Source organism: Marmota monax, unplaced genomic scaffold (genome assembly GCF_021218885.2).
Source record: "Marmota monax isolate L192 unplaced genomic scaffold, Marmota_monax_Labrador192_F-V1.1 WCK01_AAM20220418_F8-fsc00098, whole genome shotgun sequence".
Lineage (NCBI taxonomy): Eukaryota > Metazoa > Chordata > Mammalia > Rodentia > Sciuridae > Marmota > Marmota monax.
In genome coordinates, this window is record NW_026694639.1 from 2,367,668 (window position 1) to 2,394,504 (window position 26,837).

General features: G+C 37.5%; 1 protein-coding gene across 3 annotated transcripts in view; it reads left to right on the forward strand.

Annotated features, from left to right (window-relative positions):
• The window catches only part of Nebl (nebulette), a 337,044-nt gene that overhangs the window by 165,711 nt on the left and 144,496 nt on the right, over positions 1–26,837 (forward strand). For 2 of the 3 annotated variants that reach the window (XM_046423014.2, XM_046423011.2), the window contains exon 4: positions 18,114–18,221. In XM_046423014.2, the coding sequence (XP_046278970.1) occupies positions 18,114–18,221 (108 nt within the window). Of the gene's footprint in view, positions 1–18,113; positions 18,222–19,567; positions 19,734–26,837 lie in introns of those variants that run through there. The other variant, XM_058572293.1, reaches the window with a different exon arrangement.

Sequence of the window (26,837 nt, forward strand, 5' to 3'; positions counted from 1 at the left end):
TGATGCCAACAGGTGCAGAATATGTAAATAACCTGAAGGGATGTGTATTTAAACTTTCAGTTTTTGCATAACTACTTTTAAAACAGCAATAGTGGAAATAAAAGTCCAAAATTATTTAGGGACCCATCTTCTAAGGATATAGTGCATCTATGTTTTGATTTTTCTTTTAATATGCATAGATGCTTTTTTCTTTTAAACATCGTTTCCATCGCAGCTCACACATACCTTTGTATTCAGTGGTACTTCCTGTCCTGCTTACTGGACGTTTGCCTTGGACCAGTACTTGTAGATTGTGGAATATGTTTTGGAGATGGAGTTTTAAATTTTTTTTATTGTCATCAGACTTTTTTCATGACTTATGGACATGTCTGAATAACTGAACTGAGGACCAGGATTCAAGGAGAAATCTTGCTGATTATCCTGACATTTAATTAGCAGCTTAGATGAGGTTTCATGATAATAAAGTTAATCCATGCTTCGATATTTCTTGTGGGAGATAACCTTAGTAGAGTATTAAAGACTCTGAGTTTTAAAAAAATACACTTTTTGAACAGAATACTTTGCAGGTAAGTGTAGAAGGCTTGCCTTGCTTCCTTGCCTCCTATACTTGGAGATGGATGCACTTGAGATTGAAGACATTTTGGAAATGGGGAACATTCTTCTCTTTCTCTCTCTCTCTCTCTCTCTCTCTCTCTCTCTCTCTAGTGCATAAAAACCAAGGCTTCCTTTGGCATGGTAAGGAAGGGATGTGTTGAGCAAGTGCTTAGGAATGAATGGCAGGAGATTTCCCAGGGCTTCTTTTATACCCTTGTTATGGTTGGGATATGGTTTGAGTGTGTCTCAAAGGTTTATGCACCATATACTTGGTCCCCAATGTGGTGGTATTGATGTGATGGAGCCTTTAAGATATGGGTCTTTGAGGAGTGTGGTTAGGTCATGGGTCTCCCTCCCTTGGAAGAGATTCATGCTGATCTTGTAGATAGGATTAGTTCCTGTGAGAACGGATTGTTATAAGGGAGACAGGCATCAGAAAGCCCTTATGAGAGCCCAACTAGGGTTGGCTCCATCCTCTTGGACCTCCAAACTGTGGGCTAAACAAACCTTTTTATTTTGTAAGTTACTCTGCTTCAGGTATTTGTGACAGCAATACAAAACTAAGACACCCCTAGGATGAAAAGGGGACCCCAGCTTATAGAATGCCTCTAGTTCTTCTCTTTTGTAGCTTAACAAAATTTAAGTTCAGATTTTTGTAGGGTAAAAACTTTCATTGTCAAAACTTGATGAAACAAGAATACACTTCTTGGGTCAAATGGAAAGTTTTTTTAAAAAATTTTTGTAACAGTTTTCTTCTTTCTAGAAATAATATTTTTTGTTCAATATTTTATCTTGTTCTACATGAAAAACAACATTCCAGTTCACTAAATTATTTAGTTTTTTCCCCTGGACCTTTTCAAAGAAACTGACAACTATATTCTTCTGATAGCATAGAAACAAATTTGTTATTAGGTTGAAATAATATCAGGGTGGTTTGGTTTAAAATGAGGATGGAAATCAATGAAGCTTACACAAGCTTGATATTAAAGTTTTACTATGTGTTCTTTGTGTACCTGTTTTTAATATAATCTTTTAGAAGTTTGAAGAGTTGTTTTTTTTTTAAACTAAACTTCTGTTGGAGTTTTGGATGTTTGCCTGGAAAATTTCATTATTAGAAAGTGCTCTTTCCCTTTCTTTATAGGTTTTGATTAAAAATTAATTATTGAGTGAGCTGTTTAATATTTTTACCTTTTGATAAACTACATGGATTTACAAAATAGATAAATTAGAGTCAATGACTTTCTCTTTAAGAAAGCAATTGCTGTAGAAAAATTTTAAATCCCAGCTCCCTGAGGCATTTAAAATAGGACTTGATTAACTAAGGTGCAACTCAGAGTCAACTGTAAGAAACCAGTGTTTCTTAGTGCCTGATATGTTCAAGCATTTCCCCCTTGTTGTGTGTATCACGTGTAGCTTTCCTCTGGAGTGTGTCATGCACAAGGTAAGTGGATATGTCTCATTAGTTCATGGCTGGGCGGCTCAGTTAGCTTGGCCATTATATTAATGAGGCCAAGTTTGGGTTCTGTCCCTGGACAGGCCAATTACTTTAAATGTTCTCTTCCCCATACGCAATTCCACTGCAAAACTTATTCATTATGAATACCTGTGAAAATTATTTTGGACACAACTCTTTGCAATTTGAGAACAACTAATAAGTTTATTGCTATAGAGAACTGGAAGGATGAAGGATAGAGGATTTCCATGTTCAGTGTTACGGCTAACTAAGGATTAATCAGGAAGCTTCCTTTGCTTCACTGATGATTTTTAAGAATAATTTTAAAATGAACCAAGTCATAGTTGAAGTTCAGTGCATACTTTTGTGTTAGCTTACTGATTTTAGGTTTATTTGATGATTATTATAAACTGCCTCAGGATAATTGTTTTCACCATCTTTCTCTAGATATTTTATGAAAAGGTCTCTAGATAATTTTATAGAACAAGTCATAATGTCGTAATGTTCTATGAGACCCACAGAGATTAACTAATTTAATTTTCTCACCTTCTAAGTAAGGAGACACACTCTTCAGAGAAGCTGCTAGGGTCTTGCCACTGGATGTTTGGTTCAGTTCAAAGTTTGGAATCGAGAGTTTTTTTTTTTTTTTTTTTTTCCCTCACCAAATTGTCTACTCCCTGCTTCTGTTGCCCCAGAGCAGGGTCTTTGCCCACCCTATTATATCACTCTCCAATATTACCATTTTCTTTATTGAAATTAGCTTATTGTCAAAACATCAAATGAGTGTTCCTAGGTCTTCCTGTGATCCATTTTAACACTAAGTTTATTATCCATCTGCTGAATCCATGTAAAACATGGCATTGTTAGGAGATGATTGCCCTAATATCAGAATATATCTATTGTCCCTTTTCTCTTGGTTGCGGGGGCGGTTATCAGGAATTGCACTCAGGGGCACTTGACCACTGAGCCACATCCCCAGCCTTATTTTGTATTTTATTTAGAGAAAGGGTCGCACTGAGTTGCTTAGAGCCTTGCTTTTGCTGAGGCTGGCTTTGAACTCCTGCCTCAGCATTCCAAACCGCTGAGATTACAGGCATGTGCCACCTGCCCCGCTTCTCTTTTCTCTTTAATGGACATTTCTAAACACAAATATCATTGAAATATAAAAGTTCAAGTTGGTGAGAGAAAAACAAAATTAGTGAGAAAAGATTCTTTTTTTTTTTTTTTTTTTTTTTTGAGGAGAAGGGGATAGTAACTTTCAAATACCTATATTGTGTTAAGGGATGAAAAGATATAAATGAGACACTTGTCAGATCCTGTTAGGAATTTGGCACAATGGAGAAAATATCTTTCAACAGAAATCTGAAATCCGTAGGTATATACACCTAAATCACAGTTATCTTGTTTTCAATCTTCTTAGGAAATGATTCCCTCCTCTGGAAATAGTTTTAAAATGACATTCTGATGATATTGCCATTTATTATGATTAATAAGTATGGTTATCACTGGCAGCTTAAATAGTAACATCCCAGCAAATTCTTGAAAACTACATTTACAACTACAACAACAACAACAAAGACAAGATACCCTTGCTAAAATGGCTACTTCGCATCAATTTGTATAGGATCTGATACTAGTAGTTTATTTATCTGTATCTATATCTACCTATGTATCTATTCATTTAATTTTACTTCTATGCAGTAGTTTGTTGGGAACTCCTATTTAAGGATTTTTTTTTTTAAATGTTTAAACAGCATTTCATGATTTTTTTTGTTTGGTGGGGGGGGTTCTGTAAGTAGATGGTACATTCTCAAGCTGTATGCAAATACTTTTCCAGTATCCACTGGAAAGGATTATCTGAACTTCTTTTCTGTTAGTTTGGGTAATTGAGCTTTGATCACAAACAGCTGTGTTATCTTAGCCCAGCAGATGGAAGGTATGATACTGAGAGGAAAGTAATCTGGAAGGCTCTAAAGCCCATTTAGATATTTTATATGCAAACAAAATGTAGATGAGCACATCAGGGCTATTTTTGTTGCTAGTGCCAGAAATCTCATTCAGGCTAGCATTAGAGTTGTTGGCTCAGGTGTCTGAGGGGTCCGGGTAAAACTGGCTTCAGGACAGGCAGCCAAGCAGGGCTCAGAGGATGTCACCAGGGCCCAGTTTCTCTCCATCTCTCAATTCTGTGTCTGCTGGGGTGGCCCTGTTTTCAGATTGACTTACCTCCTGTGTTTATAAGGTGGTTACCGTACCTTCAGCCAAATAGTAGGTGACAGATCTGCTGCACAGAGGCCCCCAGTAACAGAGTCACTGGGTCTCTCTCTCTCTCCCTGATTGGATGTTATGTCATGCCTGGTCCAATCGTTGAGATGGGGATGCAGTACTCTGATTGGCCAATTCCAAGTTCTGTTATTTCCCATAGGCAAGAGATGAGGAGAGCTCAGTTTACAAAAGGAAGTAAGCTGTTCCCAAAAGAAAGGGTGATGGATACTAGGTGCTTAAGGAATGAAAAATGCTAATCATAATACACAAGATATTTTGTTTTCTACCTTATAAAATAATCATTCAAAAATTTTGCATTTCTTGTGACATGCAATAAGATTCATAATAATACTAGGAAGGGAGCCAAGAGAGTCAGATAAACTCTTTTCCTATATTTGTGAAGTCAACATCAAAATGCTTAAATGCTTTTTTTTTTTTTAAACAAAACAAAACAAAACAAAACAAAAAAACAAACCTGCCTTGCTGTTTAAAGCCACTTTAGACAGAATGTCCCTCTGGTGGGATGTATCCTTCAATCAGTAGGTCTGTTTTTTTTAACTTTGTGTTCTCTAGCCAGTGTTCCCTCTTAAAAAAAAAAATTGAAACATAATAGTAATACATTAGTAGTTAAAACCATAGTAGACAAAACCATACTTGCATGGAATTTGATTTCAGTTCCTGTTTTCTCCCTCCTCCTATTCTCCTTCCTCTGCCTATCTTCCTTTTTTCTTGTTTATTTATTTATTTTTGATGGGCTCTTTCTACATATACATAAACATAAAATTCCCCAATGGTGTATTTATATATAAATAACATGGTGTTGTTCAATTCATTCCATATTTCCTCCCCCTTCCTCATACCCTCCTCCCTGTCTCTTAATTTCCTGCTCCATACCTTGATCTTCCCTATATCTTTATGATATCCCATCCTCCCCATTTTCTTTCCTTTATTTTGCTCTAGCTAAAACCTATAACCTTTGATTTTTTTTTAATCTTAGCCAGTGTTCTTAAGGGCTAACAAAGATCGAGCTGGTACGTACAAAGTAAGACTGTTTTATTTATTTTTTGGCAAACACTGTATATGTCCCAGTACTTCTTGACTTACAAACTAGCTTATATTTGTTACTTCTTTGTTCTAATAGGTAAGAATTTAACGTTTTTCCAAGATTGATAAGAACGATGCTCAAAACAATCTGTTGAAGTCTCAGAGTTGCATCCAACAAACTGTTTCATTAAAGCTACTTCCTTAAAATGCCACTTTAACACCCAGGTGACTTAATTTGATAAGGAGATGTGGCACCATATTGCTCCCAGAGTTGCTCAGTTTTTACTTTTATGAGTAGTTTCTTTGGTTACTGGTTACACTTTTTCAAACTTTTGATATCATCAAGTATCTCTTTGTGGTTTGTAGTAACCTTTTCTAGTTATTTTAACTGATTAATGTCCCCTGAAGAGAATAGATGTGCTGACCAGTAACTTCATACAAACAAGTTGTATATTCTTTGGGGTTTTACTGATCTGTCTTAATTTAGAAAAGTAAAAGGATGTGGTGTTCTCATTAGGGTATTTAAGCCTGGATGAGCCTTTCTTGGGAGTGGGATTCAAAGGTCTCAAGCTGGGGGAGTGTCGGAAAAGCTGGATATTTATGGTACGATGAACTGAAATCTAATTTTGAGTCTGCCCTTTCATTGGAGGGTTGCCTAGCTTAGTACGTATTTCTTCTCCTAATTTCTTCTGCATTTCTGTATTTCCAGAAGTGTTGGAAGCTTGAAGCATTTAAACTGAAGAAAAACAGACTTAGGTTTCATACCATATTTCATTTTTTATGTGATATATTGCCTAAAACATTCTTTTTTGGCAAACACCCTTTTTCTTATTTGTTCCTGAGCAAACACCAGAGAGGGGCAGGGAGTTTCAGGATGAGTTACACATAAAATCGAGGATAGGTTTTTCCTTGCATTGCTCTGCTGGATTAGGAAATGGAACTTCATAACATGACTTCGTGTATCAGCGCAGACTGTAGTTGGCAGAGAACTTGGAAAGGTTCCATTCTGATGCCTTTGTTATGTTTGCCTTTTAAGTTTCAATGCTCACTGGAGCAGACAAACACCACTGATTCCACAATTTTTTTCACCCCTGGTGTGGAGCCTTTTGGTTGATTTGATCTCAGGCAGAAGAATGGGAGCACCGATTGGATTTGGTAGAATGAGTCTTTTATGTTGCCGGACCTCCTCCCTTTCCTGTGGGCTAGCAGGCCAGCAGGCCTGGAGTGGCTCCCCCTTTCCTGGGGGCCCAGCTCTTTGTGTGAGCTGTTATCCATTTCCGTGGATATGGTTTGTTACCTCTATTTGTACTATAACTAGAAATTTGATAAGGTTATGTGCCTGTCAAATGATTTAGATGTCAGGTACAGATGAAGCAAAGCAATTTTGACAAGTCAAACATTGGTGCAAAGGGGGTGGGGGCGGCGGGGATGACCCGCTGGGAGAAGAAAGTAAAATCTCTTACAGCCTCACTTTCTTTCTCTTTTAACTTTAGGTCACTACTTTAACCTCTTTAATTTGTCCCTTCTTAAGTGAATGTGACATGGTGACTTCCGGCTTCTATCTAAAGGGCAGGGAAAAGGAGGCCTGCCTTTGGAGGAGAGGCGCTGGCATTTAGGAAGGTTTGACACTGGGTATTCTGATAAAAGCATCCGGGCCTGGAAACTGTGTCTGTGACTGAAGCTGAGATTAAGGTCTGAGGGGACAGGGTTTATTAATGCCAGTGTCTGTTCACATGTGTGTCTTACAGAGAGTCTCGTATATTTGGTAAGCTCTGCTCCTTGATTTTAGGAATAGGTAGGGGCTTGGTGCTTTGTGGCACATATTTGGTTGGTATCCTGTGTTTTTGTCCAGGCAGTGACTTGATGAGTATCATTGAATGACTTGTCTTGTTGTCCATAGGATGAGGAGTCAGTAGGGCCTCTTGATTCATTAGATCTAAGTTTCTTAGAGCACCCCCATCAACCCTTTTTTTTTTTTTTTGAAGTGATTAAATAACACCTCTGAGCTTTCCCAATATCTAAATCTCTTTACAGCCCACACTAAATATATAGATTAGCTTTGGCTGCTATCTCAGCAGAAAGTTCCTCATTTTGCTGGTGATGGGTTGGCCAGTAGTGGCCCTAGTAAAGGTTAATGTGGCCACAAGATGCTGCTGGAGTCTGAGGGGGACCTCTAGTCTTGGGTACTGCATTTTGTGTAGTTCAGTAATGGATGTAGGTTTTTGAGCATAACTTGTCTCAATATGGGTTTCAGTATAGTCTGAAGGCACAATTCAAAGAAATAACAAATTTACATTCAGGGTAGTTTTGTTTGAGTTTATTTAAAGAACTGAAACACACACAATCCTCATAATAGCTTCTGCTATTGATATATTGATGGTGCTGACAAAGAGAAAACTCAGACCAGATGGTTTCCAAACAGTGGGACCACCTGGCTCATTGGCAATGCCAACTTACTCCTATTTCTCAAATAGCTGTATTCTCCTAGATGTCGAGATGTCTGAGTGAGATGTACATGGGCTTAGATACAGGATTAGCAGCAGAGGTAGAAACACCATGTTAACCTCAAACTGGCCCCTCTCTCCCACATCTATTATCTACAAAGTACCATTTTTTTTCTTCTTTTTCTTTTAACTATGAAATCTGCATTACCAAGAAAAATAAAATCTCCTCTTGAGACGTTTATTCTGGAAAGAAAAGAAAGGCTCTAAATCCTTTTGGGAAACTGACTCAGAAATTGATTCATCTGGACCCCGTTAGTATCTTTTGATGAAGGATTCATTTTAGGTCGGCAAGAGAATAATATAATTGCACCTGTAACACCATAAATTTATACTGAATCTCACAACTTGGCACTTAATGTAATATATTAACCAATGTATTATGCAATAGCTTTTCTAGTTATAACATTAATGTATCTAATTTTCCTATTGAAAAATCATAGTTTACATAAAAGTAAAAATATTGAATTAACCTACATACTTTTTGAAGTTGGTGCCTTAAGATTACAATTATTGTTAAGTTTCATTTTAAAATCATTACCTTAGTAACTAACTCATTTGATGCATATCGAGTATCTCATTGGTAGTATTTGTAACCATTAAAGATTCAATGATGATTAATGTATGTAACATGTAAGAACAGTTAAAAATTATTTACAATCTTGAGTACACTGCTGTTTAAAATTGAGTCTTTTTAAAGAAATAAGGGAATATTTTCATCAAAACTAGGTTTCAATGTAAGTGACAATCTTGGATGTTTACAAGATGGTTGAATTGGCATCTTGAAGCATGATAGGTTGGGAGAGAAACGACTGTAAGCAGATCTGGGTTTGAATTATAGTCTTTGGGCCTCAGTTCCCTGTATTAGTTGGAATTCTTGGCTGTAAGTGATTGGAAACCCAACCCTCATTAACTCAAACTAAGTGGTAATTCATTTTGAGGATATTTGAATACAAAATCCCAGGGCAGGAATGTGCCTGCTAGTTGACACCAGGATTTAATTGACACAAGGCCTGAACTCTCTTTTTCTGGTAGATGAGCTGCATCTAACCCTCTGGGTTCTGTTGGTGGCAAGCAATGGCTGTTGATCATTCCAAAGACTTGTATCTTACACTTTAAGTTTCCAGAGGAAGAGTCTCACGGTACATTTTAGGTCCCAATCCCCAAGTCTCCCAGACATCTTGACTTGAACTACTTCAGGCCAGATGATTACCTCTGGGCCAATCCATGGTGGTTAAGGAAGTGGGTCATGTAAGAAAATGGTGCTTCTTGGGAAAGATTAGATAGATTGAGGGAGGGATAGGAGGGAGGTGTGGGGTGGACCCAATAATAGATTTCCTATATATTTTTCAATGTAAAAAATGGCCAAATATCTCTTATAATAAGGGTGATCTTGAAGATGAAGCAAGAAGATTTGTCAAGTACTTAGTACAATGTCTGATACCTTTAGGTCTTCAGTAAATCATAACTGCTATAACATAGCAGGGAAGAGACATACCAGCATCTCTTAAAACTGACACTATAATCAATGTGAAGCTCTCATTGTTAGCTTAAGATGCCTGAGAAGCCATAATTCCTCACCTGATTCTTCAGCGTTTCTAATATATTCATTTTAATAGTTTCTCTCCCGTGGAAGATCTGAATTAGTATTTTATTTCTAGTTGTAACATAGATTTTTTTAATAACCTGTAGAAATTTCTGGGAGACTTATATTTTAGATGAAATTTTGTATTAAGGAAATAATCTTTTCAATTTTTTTGATGAAAATGACTTGCTGAGATCCATGGTTTTTTGTGTGTGGTGAATGCTATCAATCATAGAAGCTATTTTAGTATTGTTTGTATATACATTAGTTATAATGTATTTACTTTTATATTTGCCTTCTTTCTTTTTCATTTTTGTTGTGTTACACATTTTTTTTTTCCCCTTCAGTTTCGTAGAAGTGGAAGAGGTATGTTTTCTTTTTGAAAAACAGTCGGTGTTTGTCTGGGTAATGCCATCACAGGTGTGGGAGAGCTGTTAGGAACAGTTTTAATGACATTATCAATCTGTTAAGGAGCAAGCATATGTAAGAAAATTGAAGAATCGTCTGTCACTTTCATCTGCTATGACACTTTGAGATTAAGGACAGGTTATTTTCATTTTGTGACTGTTTTGGGTTAGTTTAGCTCTGTTTGTGTACAGTGCTGATTTATCCTTATTTCTTTTCTTCATAGTTGAGATGTAGCTTCTTTTCTGAATTACTAATTTCCTAATCAGTTGTTTCCTAGCTGGAAACTACTCATTTCCTAATACTTTATAATTCAAAATAGGCACATAAGAATGTTCGCTGTTTTTCTGTCCTTAATTTAACCTTACATGATACTTCTGATTCAAATAATTTTAATACATTCTAGTCTGTGTATGAATTAAGCTATTTATATTTAAAAGCCACACTCATGTCATAAGATGTGAGAGGAGCTTTCTCTAAAGGATTAGTGGTGAAGAGAACATGTTTGTCCAGGAGTCAAAATTCATAGATGTCTGAATTATTAAATTCTATTTGTGACATTCTTGGTGAAAAATATGAATTAAATCTGTATAATGTAGGTATGATTTTTTTTGCTGTGAATCAATATTTTCATCAATATTGTAATTTTGGCAGTGCTTTCTCCAGCCTGATCTTCATTAATTGAAATTTTATATAACCATTGCCTTAAAAAAACTATCTAAACAACATTTTTTTGGTGAAGTATAGTTTGTGTTAATTTTTACTTTGGGTAATTATTTTTGTTACTTTCATGGCACCATAGGATTCATTACAAATAATGAATTAGTTAAAAATTTAAGATGCATCAGTCTTTGGATATCCTCTACTAAGAAATATTTAATCAGTTCCACTTTCTTCTCTGCTTGTTTATGGGGTACTCTTTCTATCTTGTGTTCACTTTGATATTTTTCACTTTGCCACTTTTTTTTTTTCATTGTCAGATAAAGTGAAAGATAATGTCTGGGAAGTTTCCAGAGTGATGATGCCCCTCCTTAGCTTTGTGACTTCCTCTAAGTTCCTTTATCTCTAAGATGGGCCATAATGCGTACCTGCCAGGATTTATGTCAAGATACTATTTGTAAAGAAAATTTACATTTTTAAAAATTTCCTGTATTTATTTATATTCTATTTTGATCCAAAGAAGACGGAAGGAACTTCCATCTGCAGAGATGGCCTGGTGCCTGCATGGGCTAGAGGCGTGTTCTCTAGGTATTTGGTTACCATGACTGAGGAAACTCACGCCTAAGGTAGTGGAGTGGTGAGCACTTCTTACACACCACCTGCTGGCCTTCCCATCCTGGCTCTGCTCCACAATATGGAAAGCACTCAGTATAGGGCCTGGAACCAAGTAGATGCTTAATAAATGTCAGGCATTATAACCCTCATCTGGTTTAATCTCACAAAAGGCTATAAATGTTGCATTACATTTATGCGTATTTTGTACTTGAGAAAACTGAAGCTCAAAAAGATTATGTAACTTACCTAGGGTCACAAAGCTCATAAGTGGTGAAACCAGAGCTCAAGATGAATTTGTCTGATTCCTGAACCTGTGCTGTTAACCACTAAGTTACACTTGAGTGTCTTAGATGTGATTTTTTAATTATCTAAGCTGATTGAGAAATTAATTAAAATATGCTTTCCTTGGTAGGTAGAATATTTGTTTAGAACAAAATGTAGACCTCACTATTTTTTTTTTATGAAAGAACCCTAAATCTGATAAAATTGGGTTGTGAATACACATGGAAACCTGACAAATTTGTAAATATCACTAAGTACCTCTATGAATGTAATGGAAGGCTAATTTAAGGCTTAGAAATCTATGGAGATTATTTTTAATGCTTTTTAATTATGTTTAAAAGGTAATTATAATTTTAATTTTATTTAATTAACCACAAATTTATAAATTATGAGACTAATTTAGAAAAAAAGCAAATTTACTTTTGAGCTAATTTCCTTGACTTAATATTTGTTAAAATTAACTTCACCTTAAAAAAAAAAGCCCTCAATCAGATTTTCCTTTGTAGCATTTAGTTCTCATCTAGTATTGTGAGATTAACCAATTTTCTGCATTTTAGACTTTAAAAATACAAAACCTAATAGTAATCAATCATGAAATCGTTATCAAACCTTTAATGTATGCTTAGCACCAAGCAAAAAGCAGTGAGATAGAAAGAAACATATGGTCCACATTCTCTAGTATCAGAATCTAGTGAACTATACAAGAAGGTACGTAATTGAGCACTAAATTTTACAGATCAGACTTAAGAGTTTTGCATGTAGTTTTAAAATACTGTGACCCTCACAATCGCCCCTTGAAAAATAATGTGCACTATGTATCATGTCACGGGAGATAATGAAATTGGTCATTAATTTCACTATATCAGAAATGTATGAAATAAAAGCAGAATAACACAAATCAGTAATAAATGTGCCTGAAGATTTTAAGCTTCCATTAAACACATTCCAGCAAGCTTCTGTGAGTCTGAATCTCCTTCGCTGCTCTGCTTACCCTTCTGTCCCTGGGTACTTACTGCTCTGGCTCATTGTGACCCACTCCATGAATCCCCTTGAACTTCTACTCCTCATTCATCTGTGTTTGGGATTCCTTCTCTAATAACCTTTCACACTCTTTTTATTTTCCCCAACTTTTTGCTTCAAGTCCTTGTTTGCTGATGTAATTAAACAGCTTCATTAAGATACAGAAACATAGAGTGACTGACTTAACTTTCTGCAAATGGATGTGTACTAAATAGATGATTTGTCTTAGCTTACTGAAAATATCAGCTGAATTTCTAATTGCCATGTCATTGTCTATTCTTCCACTCATGATTTTGTTTTTGACCTCTGGGTAGAAGATAAATGTATGTAACTGTGTGTTGTACCTATACATATATGTACCTGCACACACCTGTCCATGAGCACATATATCCACACACATGTATCCACACATAGAATTTTAACGTGCACACATGGAGTGTCAATATTCTACAGCATCCAATATTTGAAAGAAATACATTTTTAACTTAGTTTTGAAGACAGACAGATGGAGTTTTCTATTGTGTGAAGTTCTTGCGTTTGACTTTGAGTGCATTTTCACAGTGCCTTTATTCAGCCTTGAAGGGATAAGACTGTGGGAAAATCAGACTGCATTAGTTCCCAGGTATAGCACTGTTTTAATTAACTTTTTGTTGCTGTGACCAAAATATTGACAAGAACAACTGAGACGAGGGAAAATGTCTTTGGGGTCCCCAGTTTCAGAGGTCTCTAACCATAGATGGCTGATTGCATTGCACTGGGCCCAAGGTGAGGCAGCGCAGCACAGGGGAGGGCCTAGTAGGGGAAAGCTGCTCAGATCATGGCAGGGTGAGGAAGCAGAGGGGGCTGCAGGAAAGATGCAATCTTCTAGGACATGCCCCTAGTGACCCACCTCCTCCAGCCATACCTGCTTGCCTACATTTACCACCCAGTCCATTCAAACCACGGTGGGCTGATTAGGTTACAGCTCTCACAACCCAATCACTTTACCTCTGAACATTTCTGAATTAGCAGGAGATTTGGGGGAACATTTCACCTCCAAACCATAACAAGCATACTCTCTCAGGTTGGCATGCATCTTAGTTCTGTCCTCTGTACTTCTGTGTTCTTCCTGTCCCTTTCTGACAGGAGTGTCATGGGAATTAGGGTCTTGAGGATGGGCCCAAGAACTCTTGCTATTTCCTGGCCCCAGGACTGTTTTACGATGGAGGACAGCTGAGGAAGAAGATCCGACATTGCCTGCCTCTGGGTCTCCTGGCTTCATAATGTTCCCCCACTGGGCTTGCAGACAGCAGCCAGGGGGAGCCTGTTAAGACTCCAGTCAGCATCTGGGATGCTTCTCCAATGACTTCCTGTCTTGGGGCAGGGGGTGGGGGTGGGTGGAGGTGGTGGGGGAAGCCAGTGTCCTCAGGGCCTGCACATCCCATGCTCACTCTCTGCCTTCCTTTTCTCCTCGCTTGGGAGTTTGCTGCATCTGTACCCTCACCTTTAAAGCTCTCTCTGAACATGTGTGTGCCTCCCCCAGGATTATTGCAATGTCACCCTCTCTTTGGGGCCTTCTCTGGCCACCCTAGGAGGCCAGTGTTCCTCCCACTGTGCACCCCACTGTCTTGCATTATGTTTCTCTTAGCACTTTTCACTCACAGGCCATTTTTTGGCTTAGTTGGATCTTATATTTTTTTCATCTCTCGTCCTGTAACATAAGCTCTTTGAGGGCATTGAGTGTAGACTGCTTTCTTTGTTGCATGGTCCCCATCCATGGGACAGCACTTGGCCATATTGTAGGTGCCCAATAAATAGTTTTGAAAGTCAAAAAGGATGGAATCAAGGAACATGTGAGGGGGAGATTCCAGAGAATGGCATTCCTAGAAGACGGTTGTTGTTATTCATGGAATCACTGTGAATCACTTTCTAAGAGACCAGACATGATTCTTCCATATCCAAGGCTGAACACAGGGGAAGGAAAGTATTATTATTATTTTTTTTCCTGGCTTAAGAGGCAGGGATTCCAAGGGAAGCTTATAGAAGGCTTAATAAATATTTACTATGTTAATGTTAATTTTTAAAAGCAACATGACTAGCAATTTGTTTCAAAATCTATTTAGAGCTATGAGTCTTAGCGGAATGTTCTGGCCTTTACCCACTCTCCCCAGAATCCCCCTTTCCACCAGATGTTCCAGCCAAGTGGAGCCATTTTCCATTTCCTAAGTATGAATTTCCTCTCTTACTTGTAGATCTGACAAGCAGTCCCTCCCTCTTGGCTTCAGATCCTCCTCCTCTCTCTCTCTCTCTCTCTCTCTCTCTCTCCTTCTTTCTCTTTCTCTCCCTTCACTTTCAGAAACATTTATTGAGCAACTCTGATGAGCCAAGGCTTTGTAGATAGGGTGTCAGTGGGTGGGAGTATGGAAAAGACAGCTGACTCCAAGGCTCCTATCCCATGTCATAAAGAAATGCTGGTGGGTTGGTACTGAGCACATGAGGTTTGGTTATGTACCACACCATTGAAAAGGAATAAATATCTTTTAGAATGCTGTGAACCATTTATAGAGATCATTTTACACTTTTCAAAACTAGTCACTTATCTAAGCAAGCCCAAATCAAAGGATTCTCATGTGTCTCATGAATGTGGCAAGGATTGCCAAATGGTAGTCTGCTCCAAATTGTGATTCTAGAATTGAATGTGTTTTTTTCTTTTTTTCCTCTTTCTTTGCACATTACTGTTTTAAAAGGTGAAACAGATATCAAAAAGAATACGTGATGGTGCTTTCTCTGAAACTGGCTTTAGGGATGTTAAGATTTGTCTGATAGACTCTTCTTATATTTCCATGTCTGCTGCCATCACAGAGCTGGGTCCTTCTGAGAAACTGAGGCAATGAAAAGACCCCCTCTTCAAACCCCAATTCTTGCAAACAAGTCAGAAATATTTCAGACATGTTGCTGAGAGTAACAGGAATGAGTTTATTACAGGGATAGGAAAAGGAAAAGGGGACACTCTCAAGGGAGAGAGTGGGTCCTCTCAGAGAGGAGAGGGACAATGTGCCTCTTCTGCATTCTAGTTTTATTGGGGATCCCAGAGAAGTTTACAGAGAGTCCCACCCACAACCACCTCTTGACTTTTGACTGACAGCAGAGTGACATCAGACTTTCAAATCCCCACAGTCATGGCAACTTTACGTTGCCTTGACCTATGCCGACCAGTTCTAATTGGATTCTTAACCATATGTTCTTACAGATTTATATGATTAGGAGGAATTATCCTTAACTCCAGATTTTCAGGATCTAGTCACAAAAAGTCTCCTCCTTCAGGATAACTTGGGTTCCTCTTATCAACATTATTTGGGGCCTGCATTTCTCTTGCAGTGTGACAGGTAGGTTGCTGAAGAACGTGTCATAACCTGTCCACTTAGGCCAGGCAGGGTTGCAGGTAAATTGCTTCTTGGAAAAGAAAGCATGTGGGGCTCAGCAGTGTGGGCCCATTTTATAGAATTATTCCCTTAACCTCCTGTTCTCACCATCCATATCTATCTGTTCTCTAACACCGCCAGCACAATCTTGTCATCTTTCTTACTTTTATTATTTTATGGCCCTGCACGCTGGTGCTTATTACCAGTCAAGCTAAATGGCTTCTCTGCTTAGTTAGGCATAAAACTCTGAGAAAGTGCCAGTGTTTGTGTCTTCACACGTGGCGGGAGATTGAAGGTTAGAGGGCTCAACTCAGCATTTTCTCTGGAATAAAAATATTGCAATTTATTGGACCTTTTATTTATGGGAATAAAGTAAGTGTTTTAGTATTTTAGTTGCGGAAGCTCAGTTCTTGTCCCCCGATGCCAATCTAATGATGAGGATGTGATTTTGACAAAAAGGAAAAAGCTTTCTTGCTTTGTTAGCAAAGGAGAAGCATAGGGGACTCCTGTCCCAGAGGTTGTGATTCTGCGCCTCAGGGGGAGCAGGGGGCTTTTAAAGAGGTGGTTCAAAGGTTACTTTCCACATGTTCACTGTTGGAGTTGTAATTCACTTGTTAATTTGGAAGATAGTCATTTCTGAGATCTTCTGGTGCCATCCCCAAAGTCTGGATTCAGGGATAGATAACTTGCCTAGAATGGGGAAGAAAGATAATCTTGTTTTCCCCAAGATCTAGGGGAGGAGAGATTAGGGAGGGAGAGGGAAAGAGGAAGAAAAAGAAATATATCCCTTAATTATGTATTTATTCTAATTAGTTATACATGACAGCAGAATGCATTTCAATTCATAGTACACAAATGGACCACAATGTTTCATGTCTCTGGTTGTGTCATCATACACATACCTAGGGTAATGATGTCATCTCATTCCACCATCTTTTCTACATGTCCCTTTTAAAAATAGGTTGCTGTGGCAGAGCAGCAAGGGCTATATTCAAGGCATAAAGTGGACTACCGTTACAAATTGAGTATTTAAGTACAGATGTGCTCAACAAAAAAAGTTGCTCCATGATCTCCTAAGTGAACTTTTCAAACTTATACAGAATCTTCACTTACAGAATCTCGTTTTTTTATAAGTTGCTTTATTATTATTATTAGTTTTTTTAGTTGCAGATGGACACAGTTCATTTATTTTATTTATTTATGTGGTGCTGAGGATCTAACCCAGGGCCCCACGCATGCAGGCAAGGGCTCTACCACTGAGCCATAACCCCGGCCCCATAAGTTTACTTTTGAGTGTCAGTTTGAGCCCTGTAATTCTGAACTTAAAAGGGGGATTCTTTTGCCATCAAAATCTGTTTCCATACTTCTTGATATTTAGGCTTAAGAAAATAAGAACAAAGTGATACGACTGTCTCAGTCATTAACAGGCACAATATTTAGCTGTTATGCTAGTAACATGAGATGGGACCCAGTAGGATGAAGCAATGACCGTCCCAGTAAATTTCAGTAAAATTCGACCTTACTGTGCTGTTACTAGGAAGAAAGTGGATCAAAACACTGGGAAGAAAATCATAGGTACCTCGGCATACACTCTGCCAAGGGCATGTGTTAGAGGCTTCTTAAGTCCCGAGGTGTGGCTTATTTTATAAATATTTTCATAAGAATTATGTACTCGCCATCTGGCGGTGTGGCTTTGTGTAATAGTGTCCATATGCTTTGCCTTATGAGCTAGAGTGAGAAGAACTTAGGTACAGGACTGTTGATTTTGTTTGTGTCCCTTCTTCAGAGAGCAGTTCAAGCTCAGGACAATGCTTCGTCATTGACAAGACAGGCCCTGCGGGGAGAAGATTTAACTTTGTTTTTCCCACTTTTCCTCTTCTTTAGTAGCAGTAATAGTGTTAATATTGAGGATGATGATAACTATTACAAAGTACTTACCTTTTCCCATCAGCCACGTACATGCGTGGAATCATTTGATTCTACCCCTACAACCAATTATATCACTTCTGTTGTTGTCACCGTTTGACAGATGAGACCACTAAGGCCCAGAATGATGAAGTAACTTGCCTGAGATTGCACAGATAGGAGGTGGAGTTGCTGGGTCATAAACCAGGTGGCCTGGCTATGTGCTGCTAAGTTTCAGGGTCCCTCTTGCTGAGATCTGTGATTGTGGGCATTGCTTCCAATCCTAGCATGTTTTTGGGCTCTTGCTGGATGGGATTTGTGATTCATCATCTATTTACTTTTCTTTTTCCATTTTTCTCCCCTTTTATTTTCCTCCTCCTTCTTAGGTCAAGTACAAAAGAGATTTTGAAGAAAGCAAAGGGAGGGGCTTCAGCATCGTGACAGACACTCCGGAATTGCAGCGGCTGAAGAGGACGCAGGAACAAATCAGTAATGTAGGTGCCTGTGGCTTAGTGACTTGGCAGCACTAGAATGTGTTTGTGGAGGGCAGCGTGAGTCTGGGTGTCTTGGAGGAGTGTATGTAGCTGTGGTGTGCGAGGAACAGAGTCCTCAAACAACTGCGCCTGTGAGATCCCTTCCCTCCGACTTCACTGCCATCTAGAGCCTATCAGTTACTGTCATATAGTATCTTACTACACTTTAAATAGTTCTCAGCTTTTGAATCTTTCCAAAATAGGATTTTTATAACTAAGTTAAAAAAAGTTTTTTCTTCCTTGTGGCTAAACATGCAGAATATATATTAAAGGTTAAGTATCTTGAAGAATCTTACGTTTGCTAATTACATGTATGAATAGCTTAATACTTTAAATTAGATATGTGTTGAATCATGCATTCTATCTAATTTTGGAGATAAACATTTGTATATATAGTTACTCTGGACTCGAAAGCTGCATCTTGTTTGGTACTATGTTTTCCTTTAAAAAGAAAATTGGGACTTGCAGAAGTTTAAAACATATTAGAGACAGGAAAATGTTGGTTTAGTACTTATTAAAGATGGCTAAATGATTCATTCTTAATTTTTTGTAACTCATATGTGTGATTGTTTCTTCCAAAGTACTGTATGAAATGTACCAAAATGTATTTTTTCTACAAAATTATTTCAGTGATAGATATCCAAGAGGAAATATGAATGAAAATCAATAGCTGCGTGATAAAATTAGAAGCAAACATGCAAAACTCATACCGCTTTTCATGAGAAGTGGATTTTGTGTGTCACATGTACAGATTTGAGAAAAAAATTTTAATTGTCCAAAGTTCAAAAACAAAATATTTGATTTCTAAAAAAAATGTATTTAGGGAGTGGGAGGAGGAACAGCACACAGTTTGTTTTCAAATCATATACCCTAAGGTTTACCCATTGTTTGGTCTTTAAATGGGCATTTTATATTAGTAAGGGCTTTTTCCTTTGAATAGAAAGAGTTGAATTTTAAAGACTCATGACATTTGTCGCTTAGTTTTCCTACTGCATTCCAACAACCTGCCAATCATGAACAGTGAAGACCACTCTTCTCATTTTCCTTCTCCTTTATTCTTTCCTTAAAAATCCACTTTTGCTTTTAAAAATGCAAATCAGAGACACATTCCACAAGCAGTGACATTCAGTAGCATTTCTTTCTTTTGATAATTTTTGGAAATTAAAAAAAATAAAAGCAATGCTGTAAAAAGCAAAGTTGTATCGTAAGTCTTCAACTATCATAGAAATTTATTTCAAAAAGAATCCAACATTTCTACTCAAGACATCTACATGACAGCTACTGGAAAGATTGCAGTGGATTCCAAGGTAAGCCTTTTCATTTATATTCAAATTAAGTCAATATTCATATTTAACTAGAACAGAACTGATCACATTTCCATCCTTTATCATTAGCAGGCATATACATTTTATTCAATACCAGAGGTCGTAGCCAGATCCCTTCTTAAATATGCAAAGATGCCTTATGACGCAGGTATGTATTAATCTATATTTATCATATACATAGCATTATATATAAAGCCCCAATTAGATTAAGCCTATAATTTAGAGAATGCTAAATTTTTAAAGCATATAATTTAGACATATGTGTATATATATATGTATATTTTATTTTTTGCTGTGTTTTGATGTTAGCAACCTTAGCAGACTTCTTTTAGTCACTTTGAGGCTTCTTAACATTTGGGTAACAGTAAAAAATACATAGATTTCACAATGTTACTGTTCAAGACCTACTCCTGAGAATGGGAGGCTGTCAATTATTCTGAGGTCTAGAAAATTTATTATTCATTTCTAAGCTTCTAACTTCATAAACTTTTCCCATTACCTCACTGGGTTTTCCATATTACTAAAAGATCTTTTCCTGTAAGAAATTGGGGATTGATCTGAAAAGTCATACTTTGGTTAGTCTGGTTTTCCACACCCGGGGAACAATATTGGCTCGAACCCAGATAGGTTTGACAGTGGCCTGGTGTCTGTTTTAAGAGGAAGAAGGTACGAAAGTATCTAGACTGGGAAAACTCTAGTATCTTCTTGCTGGAGATGCTGGGAGGGAGCTGACTCATCTTGAACATTGTAAGGGATGTGAGATTTGTGAGTCTTAATTAGAACTCCAAGTGCAAAAGTGTTGATCTAGGTGGGTTAACTAAAGTGTCTTCATGATCTTTATTTCCCCCTTTGTTCCATGTTCTTATATATTTTTTGTCCATTTTATCTTTAAATATTATATGGCTCATTCTAAACTGCCATTAGTCCCCCTTGGACTAATGGAAGTATAAAGACATAGAGCAGTGACAACTCCTAGGTGTTTTGGGTAATATGTTATGGATGAATGGGCATTTTTGATTGCTTGTGTCTGTGTCAGTGTTATGAATTTTTTTTTCAGTCACTTTCACATTCATTTGGGTAGGATTTGAAATCATTGGGATATGCCCCCTCAGCCTGCATATGTTACTGAAGTGTGGGATAAAGTACAACTATAAATTTCAAATTGTGTGTAATAAAAGAGGTGAGAGTGGGTTAGCCCTGCCTTCTTTCTTATGGAACCTATAATGACAGCGTATTGAACAAGGGAGATTTATTAAATCCTGCAATTTAAAATTCTTCTGCTACGTTACCCAGAATAGCTATAGAAAGAAAAAGAGAAGAGGTATGATTTTAGAATTCATTTAATGGTTGGGAAGAAATAGAACTTGGCTTCTGAAATAAAGAATTGTTCTTTTATTTTCCAATTTTGTTCTACAAGATTGTCTTCATCTTATTCAAAATATTACTATTCAGGTAGAGTTTAATAGTGGTTATTTATGAAAATAGAGTATTGGACTTGCAAACAGATTTTTATGGGAAATCAGGATATCCAGTCAAACCATTTAATTAAAGATATTATTTAGAAGTTCCGATTTTGTTTCAGATGCATCACTTCAACAGAATGCAGCCTGACAGCCTTTGTGGACAGCGTCAACAGATTTTCATAGCTAAATCACTTAACCATCTCCTCCCTCTAGGTCCCAAATTCTGTGGGTCATTTTATTTTGTTCCTATTATTATTTTTTGTAGTGTCGAGATTGAATCCACAGATTTGTGCATGCTAGGCACGTGCTCTACCATGAAGCCACATGGCCAGCCCCATCTTTGCATTTCCTTTAATAGTGTTTTAGGAAAATGTTCTTGAAGGACAGTGTACAAATATGAATTGAGGAATGCTATGCCCTTGGGGATTTTTATAAAACTTTTTATCTCTTGTTATTCTAGCTCTAATCTGTGTGGGTAATTCTAAAGGCATTTCTCTAGTTTAGAGTGGTTCACCTTCAGGTTTGTAAGTAGCACACCCCAGGTGCCCGTAGTAGGATGGTGTAGCAGCATCCTTGCCAGGCATCCAAGGTACCCAGTGTAGCCTGACAGAGATTATTGATGCATTTTCTTCTGCCTGTTTACACACCCATATAAGCTGCACTTTCAATTAGCTGAGACAGCCTGGGGATCAATTGTGATATAAAATGGTAAAGTCAAACCCCAGGAGACTTTTACAGACTTTGTGCTGTGGGTAAAAACTAGGTGTTTATTTTCTCATTTATTTTTGGGGAAAGAAGAATATCAGGTGAAAAAGGGAAAAATACCCAATGAGAAAATGATATATTTTACAGACCGACTGAAATAGTAAGTGGATCATTATTTGATTCGTCAGGATTTGTGCTTGTCCTTGATACACACAGGAAGTGTTTTTGCATGACTCTGCTGTGTGTCTGGCAGTACCCTCTTTGATCAGTGTTCTTACCATTGTTGTATTCTTTGCCTTGTCTATAATTTTGGTTATACATCCTGTTTCCTAAATACCCTTTTTTGCTATCATTTTCCATCAAGTGTATCCATTAAATAAGAAATTCTTGCTTGCTTTACAAGAAAAGCTAAGATTAGAGGTTTTTTTTAACATTATAGAAAAAAATCTTTCAGTAATTTGATCCTAAAGTGTAATTACTTTTAACTGTTTTTTGATAACAACCACATAATTTTTAATTGACTTCTTGGAATTTAAAATAAATTATATGCCCGTTAATAAGTTTGCATTGATACTGCTGATTTAGTTTCCTGAAATTTTATGAGTTAGCTTCAGAAATATTAGATTATTAGAACTAAACATTATGTAATAATTGAATACAGTGTCTACAGACTATTAAAAGATTTGATTCAAAGTTAGGTTGAATGTAAGGGTGAGCATGTGAGGGTAGAGATGATTATCTAGGGATTTGGTCTCTGTTTGTAATTTAAATAAATCATTTTGACAGAGACTGACTGTAACCATGTTCAGGCTGCTGACAGTGTGAAATTGAGTTGTACGGTGGACAGAAGACAAGCAGTCAAGAGAAATCCCCAAAGGCAAAATTTGTTATGTAATTGGGTCAACTCATGCATGAGAAATGCATGTTAATTGTAAACGGGTGGCAAAATTATCTTGTAGGAGGCAATTAGGTCTTATATGAATCTGAACAACTGACATAGGAGGTTTTCTTTTTATATTCAGCAAACATTAAAAGTTTTTTTTTTTTAATTTTTAAGGGGAGAAATGTAGGAATTAGAATAGCATTTAACATGGAAACAGACTTCTAATTTTTTCCCATGTACAAGAAACAGCTTTGATAACTAATGAAAATTTCATATGAAAGCTTCTGATTTTGAGTAGTCAAGTCTAATACACTAAGTAGTTTAAAAAGAGAATAGAATGGTAATATATGTGTTATAACTGGGCTGATTGACATAAATGACTAATTATGAGGTGAATTGTTAAGATGTGAGCCCTTGAAGACTCGTCGTTTTACTGAGGGAATCTCTATGTTGTTTTAATGGACTGTACCTTGCCTCCAACTCATTGCAACCAGTAACTCCAGTGCAGTCCCCAAGCAATATAGTGGATGCAGTCCCAAGCAATATAGTGGATCCGTCAGTAGCAGTATCTTTAAATCAGAGATCAAATATGTGAAAAAAAAAGCAATAGAGCAATAGTCTGTGTTTTTCTTATAATTTCTAACACATGGATGAATACTTCATTCATCTTTGGATCACTCTGACATATAGCATTCAATAAGATGCTCTGAACAATCTCTACCAAAGGAAAGGATTTCCAGAAGGAATACTTAGACTTTCATGAGAACAACGTATGGAAAATGACCTCTTGGTCCTTTCCAATTCGTGGTTTACTTTACACCTGGTTTTGCTTTATTTTTCCATGTAGGGCAGAACTTCAAAGGCCGATCTCTTCTTTTTTATCCTCAATTTTCTAACCCCAGTCACTTAAAGGAACAAATATGTCCCAGACCAGTAATGATTTGTGCATGGCTAATGCAAGAGTTGTGGTTATAAGATGGCACCTTCTGGAGAGAAGCTTTGGGAAGATGCCTCATGATTGTGGAATTAGCACATGCAACTTCTTGAAAATGAGAGATTAAGGAGGTGGCAGACGATTTGATTTCCAAAGATCTTCCTCTTATGAAGACTTTTTTCTCCATTCCTTTCCTCTCAGTTGCACTGAGTTCTTGCAGTAGCCTCCTAAGTGACCTTATCTCCTTCCAGGTGCTTTGTGCTCCTTGTATCTTAAACACCATCACCAGCTAAATCTTTCTGATAGATCTCTTTTTTCCAGAACCCTCATTATGACCCACAAACAAACCATCCTGGACCTCCATTTTGAGTAGAATCAAGCCTAATCTCTCCTGAACCCCTTCATTCTGCCTCTGAAGATCCTCCCCAATTGCTCCTAAATTATTTTCCACCTTAGCTTATCAACATTGTCCATTTCTTTTAGGCCTGGCTACTTTGTTCTGGACTTTTCCATGAATCATTCCTGTTGTTTAGGACAGTTTCTTACTTCAGTAACAGAATCCCAGCCCTCCAATCCCAGATGCACAAATACCAGCTCCAGCCATCTTCCTGGTCTCTGGATTATTGCAGTGGCTTCTGCCTTGTGCTGTCCTTTGGGCCACTCAGTGCACACATCATAGCCTACTTCGTGGTTTAATTAGCATTTCACATGTCTAAATATTTTACCTCTTGAACATGAAGGCCAAGATCATCCATGTCATTTTCAGTCTATTTTTTTTATCTCCAAGAATGGACAGTTTGGTGCTTTATATTTTATCTTTCTTGTTGTACTGTTTATTGTTTTTTTTTTCTCCTTCCTGCTGGGAATTGAACCCAGGGCCTTGTGCATGCAAGGCAGACACTCTGCCAACTGAGGTACATCCCCATCATTCTTGTTGCACCCTTTATTTAGGATGTGTCCCTGTCCCTTGCTTTTCTTTCTGGACTAGTCTCTTGACTGCTCTCACTCTGCTCCAGGCTGTTTTTCACATGGTTTCTTGCAAATTCTTCCTAAAGTACATATCTGATTATGCCACATTCTTCCTCAAAATCTGTCAATGGCTCCCTACTGCATTTAGGATGAAATAAGGAAACCTTTACATGGGATATGAGGCTGTCCCTGCTTCACAATAGTGGAGATCTCCAGCCTGGGTGCCTTCCTGCCCTCTGAGCCTGGTGCACCTCCACTTCTGCCTGCAAGCTCTTGCCAGTCTCCCATCTGTGCTGGCTTAGTGGTTCCCTTCTCTTCCCAGACCTTGGCCTCTATGCTGCTCTGGCTGACTGCTTCAGCAGCTGCATTATGAGTTTTCTTCCACCCAGAATGAACTTTGTGAAGATATGGCCTAGCATGGTGCCCAATTTGAAAACAAATAAATTGACAGGGTTCCTTACCCCCCCCCCCTTTTTTTTCAGAAGGATTTGCCTTTCTATCCACTTCTCAAGTCTAGGTCCATTTCCTAGGAGATGAACCACATCAGAATGAAAAACAGATCTGTCCTTTCAATGTAAGATTGTTAGTGCCTAAAACAGTGCTTGGAATATAGCAGGCACCCAGGAAATATGTACTGAATAAATGAATGTTAACTATTGTTGCATTTCTTTCTCATGAAACCCCTCTTTGCAAAAGAGCTTTGTTTTTCAAGATTGTTTTGAATTGTGTTATTCTTGTTTGTGCTGCTTGATACCTATTTTTCATTTCCTGCTACTTAAATATTCAGTGACTTCTTTAGTTTTATTGAAAGATTGTAGCAATACTCCCTTAATAAAGGGGAACCTATTGCTTCCTAATGTGTCACCTAAGAATTCCTTATATTGGAAATGCACACACTGGCCTGTTCTAAAATGTAGCCAAGGAATTTTTTTTTTTTTACTAACTTAAGTATCTAAAATATAGGACTTATATTAATCTACTTGAGCTGTCATCACAAAATACCACCAGCTGAGGGGATTAAACAACAGATATTTATTTTTTCATGTTGTTGGAGGCTGGACATCACAGACACAGGTCCACCAGCATTGGTGTCTGGTGAGGGCTCTTTTCCTGGTTTGCACATAGTTGCTGTCACCCACTCTCTGTGACCTCACACAGAGGTGTGTGCACACGGGGTCAAGGGGAGAAAGCTGGTGTTGATAAGGACATCAGGGTATAGGATCTGAGCTCTGCCCTTGTGGCCTCATTTAACCTGAGTTATGTCCTTAAAGGCTGTGTCTCCAAATACAGTTCACATTGGTGGCTTGGGCTTCAAAATTGGACCTTTTTGGGGTGACAGGGTGCAGTTCAGTTCATAATAGGGTCAAATGAGGGATAGTCTCCATGTATCATAGGGAAACTTTGAGGTAATTAAATGGCATGCATTTATGAAGGTGCTTTGAATAATCCAAGGTAGGATACAATTGGTTGCTACTATCATAAGTGACTGTCTTCAGTGGAGTTAGATGACACCACCCTCTGCTGCCACTCCTGGAAAACACCTACATTTATTTATTTATTTGTTATTTATTTATTTATTTATTTTCCTATTTCAACCTAAAGAATCCTACCCCCACTCCAAAAAACAAACAAACAAACAAACAAACAACAAAAAAAAAACCAACAAAAAACCCCACATCCTTTTAGATCCTATTTTCAATTCTTAAATGTCCCTTTCAGATATCTTTTTATTTGCAGTTTTTGAGCCATAGTCATTGACAAAAGAAAAAAAAGTGGGGGGATAACTTACATTAGTAATTGTGTTTTTATATTTTTTAGGTCTTAGTTGAATTATGTAGCTCAGAATATAGAATCAGCCTGTCCTGTGCTGGCAGTTTGGTCTGGACAGATGTGAATAAAAGGGTGGGAGACAGGAGTGAATGATAGGAAAGAAACAGGATCTAACAAAGGATAGCTTTTTGGAAAATATCTTAATTTCTAGTGCATTATGTAGATTTAAAACTTAAAAAAGCATCTGAACCTTTTCTCCCAGAGTTTATTAAGCTTTTGGAACATACCCACAGTGACATCATGAAATCTCACCTAGATATTTGTGGAGTCCCAGGTGTGACTATCATTAATAATTGTGCCACATGATTATGATTTTGGTGGATTGGGGGGGAGGTAAGTTTAAAAGTTTTTTTTTTTTTTAAGTTAACAAGAATAATAGTCAAATGTTATTTTAATTTATTAGAAGGCTATAAATCCAGGGAGGCATTGTTTGGGGATATATTTCAAATTCTATTGGTAATCCAAGCC